This window comes from Cannabis sativa, chromosome 5 (assembly GCF_029168945.1).
Source record: "Cannabis sativa cultivar Pink pepper isolate KNU-18-1 chromosome 5, ASM2916894v1, whole genome shotgun sequence".
NCBI lineage: Eukaryota > Viridiplantae > Streptophyta > Magnoliopsida > Rosales > Cannabaceae > Cannabis > Cannabis sativa.
Genome location: NC_083605.1, coordinates 24,964,839 through 24,968,136, shown reverse-complemented (window position 1 = coordinate 24,968,136; position 3,298 = coordinate 24,964,839). Strand labels below are relative to the sequence as shown.

At 37.4% G+C, this 3,298-nt stretch overlaps 1 protein-coding gene across 1 annotated transcript; it reads right to left on the bottom strand.

Annotated features, from left to right (window-relative positions):
• Window positions 1-873: 873 nt before the first annotated feature.
• On the bottom strand, window positions 874-1,538 carry LOC133038237 (uncharacterized). The gene is made up of 2 exons (XM_061116327.1): window positions 1,413-1,538; window positions 874-1,200 (listed from the first exon to the last, which is right to left on the bottom strand). Exons 1-2 carry the CDS (start codon window positions 1,536-1,538, stop codon window positions 874-876), a joined length of 453 nt encoding a protein of 150 aa, XP_060972310.1.
• Between the last annotated feature and the right edge of the window lie 1,760 nt (window positions 1,539-3,298).

Genomic DNA, 3,298 nt, shown 5'->3' with positions numbered 1-3,298 from the left:
GTGACCCTAGTGAAAGAGTGAGTGCCCACACAGCAAGCAGTAACTCAATCATAGATTGGAAGACTGTGAAGGATCAAAACTTGAAGAAGAAGAACATTCGGGCTCAGATCTTGATTATACTCTGCTACAGAAAGGAATCAAGGGTTAGAGATCTGAGTGGAAGGAGACATTAATTCCGCTGCATCAATGTAAGGTTTTCTTAACTTAATATGTGTTTATTTTATCGTTTTAGAAAGTTCATATTTAGGATGTTAATAAACATACTTGTGAGTAGATCTAAGATCCTGGTAAAATAATTCCCAACAGTTACTCCCTTGAATTGCTGCATATCAGGTGAGGAGCATACCTGGTCTTTTAGAGCCACCAGCTGCCTCGAATACCAGCTCCCTTGGTTTGGACATGTGTAGCTCCACCAATCTTTGTTCTTGAGATAAACACTATGGATCCATTGCACCCATAGATTTTCTTCTTTCTTTGAAATGGCCCATACATATTTGATCATGGCTGCTTTATTCCATTCCTTTACTCTTTTGAAGCCTAATCCTCCTTCTGTTTTTGATTTGCACACTTGGTCCCAAGCTATTGCACCAGCTCCTTGAAACATATGTTGTCCCTTCCATAAGAAAGCTCTACATATGGCTTCAATTTCACTAACGACCTTCTTAGGTAAAACCATTACCTGGCTCCAATATGCATGAATGGAGAGTAATACTGAGTTGATTAGCACTATTCGAGCAGCAAAAGACAAGTACCTGGAACTCCAAATTCTGATACGAGCTGTCATCTTCTCTGCCAGGATAGCGCACTCTTTGCTTGATATCTTCCTTTCACATATAGGAACCCCAAGGTAAGTAAAAGGGGTTTTCTGGATGGTTAACCCCAGGCAACCAACATCCTATCAATTTCATTCTGTGGCATATTGCTGCCATAAATTGGAGATTTAGATGGATTAGGAAAAAGTCTCGATGTAGCTGAGAAAAGTTTCAGTCCTTGTAGCATGTACTTGACACTTCTTAAATCTCCCTTAGAAAACAAGAGTACATCTTCTATAAATCTGAGATGATTGAGCTTCAAACCCCTGCATCTCTCACAGGACTGGAAATCATATTTTTCCACAACCTTCTTCAGTATTCTAGTGAGATATTCCATCCCTAGAACAAAGATCAGAGGGGACATAGGATCCCCTTGCCTCAATCCTCTCTGTGATGCAAAAAAGCCATGCATTTGTCCATTGAACATTAAGGAGAACTTGGGAGTTTTGATGCATATCATAACTAATTAACAAGTTAAGTATTCATATATGATAAATATAAAGTTTTTAAGGGTCTCAACCGGTATTTGCTTGATATTGATCAAAGCACTGTCTTGAAGGTTAATTTTCCTGGCTGCTAGGTCTGCCTTCAAAAGCTAACTTGTAGTTTGTTCAAGCAATCTACGGATCCTGGTTCCAACATCTTGAACCACTCCTCAGTGGACCCTCCTAATGTCAGCAGGAAACACAAACACTTCGCATCTTTACTGACTCTCATGACTATCATTACGCGGTTAAACTAGGATAAGTGGTCACTAGGGTCTGTGTCTCATGTGTACATCGTTATTTCAGGCATTTTGAAATTCTTTGGGACCTCTGCTTCAAGGATGTTTCTAGTGTAGGGTTCCTGGTCCTCACAATCAGACTCTATCCTTTCAGTGGATAGCGAGTTCAGCCAAGATTCCCTCATTTAAGGTGCCTCCCGAGACTAGTATTGCTCATTTCTTCCTCTCTAATTGATTCCTAAGATCTCCGTGTTTGGCATTGAGTTTCTGTCTCAAATTGATAGGAGGGTTTTGTTGGAAATTATTTTACCAGGATCTTAGATCTACTCACAAGTATGTTTATTAACATCCTAAATATGAACTTTCTAAAACGATAAATTAAACACATATAAAGTTTAAGAAACCTTACATTGGGTGCAGCGGAATTATAATGACTCCTTCCGTTCAGATCTCTAACCCTTGATTCCTTTCACGTAGCGTAGTATTATCAAGATGCCGAACCCTGGATCTTCTTCTCCGAATCCTTGATCTTTGAATCTCCTTTGCTGTTGATCTTTCTTCACAATCTTCCTCACTATGATTGAGGTATTGCTTGATGTGTGTGGGCACTACTCTAATCACTAAGAGAGGTTCGAAATTTTGAGGAAGAAAAGAGAGAGAGAGAGTGGCGGCTAGAGAAGAGAGTGGAGGCTCAGGTTTTTCTGATTCAGAAAGTGTAATTTTCCTGAAGCCTTCACTATCTATTTATAGCATTCCTTCTAGGGTTTGATTTGAATTATATGGCATTAAAATAATGAAAAAATCATTTAAAAAAGATAACATAAGTGGCCGGCCCTAGGCTAGGTGGACTGGGCCTTGATTTTTGCAATTTTGCAATTTTACCACTTTTGTATCTGATTTTCTCAAAAATGCCAATTTCCTAATTCAATCATTTAAATGCCAATTCTAACTATTTAATAACTATAAATAATTATTAAATAATATTGTCATTTATCATATTTATTAATTGCACCATACAAAGTATCACAATTAACAAATATGCCCCTGTTAACTCTTTCTTTACAATTTCGCCCTTACTTAGTGAAAATTTCACAAATAGACATAGTCTAATTTGTGAATTATAATTGATTAATCAAAACCAATTACATGAGTCTTACAAGCAATATTATCTCAACTAGTGGGGGGACCATGGGTCTATATAACTGAGCTTCCAATAAGTAGATCAAGAATTTAGCACTAAAATTCACTAACTTATTAATTCTTCGTTGAATCCACGCATAGAACTTAGAATTGCACTCTCAGTATATAGAATGCTCTATATGTTCCACCATATAGACACATCATTAGTTATCCATTGTTATAATCCTAATTTGATCAATGATCCTCTATATGAATGATCTACATAGTAAAGGGATTAAATTACCGTAACACCCTACCATGTATTTTATCCTTAAAACACTTGACCCCGTATAAATGATATTTCAGCTTATGTGAAATGAGATCTCCACCATTTATTTTCGTTTGGCCAAGCTCGAAGGAAATCATCCTTTGCTTACTATTTGCCAGATAGAAGCTATAGATTCCATGTTTATGCTAGCGCTCCCAACTCAATTGCACTACCGTGTTCCCAAAATGTACGTATCACCCTGACCTAAAAGTAGGCTTAACTAACAAATCAAAGAACACGAATAGCCTTTCAAGATTGAGCCTAATCATAACAGGATTAAGATCATTTGATCTAGGATCAACTTGGCGATATTGA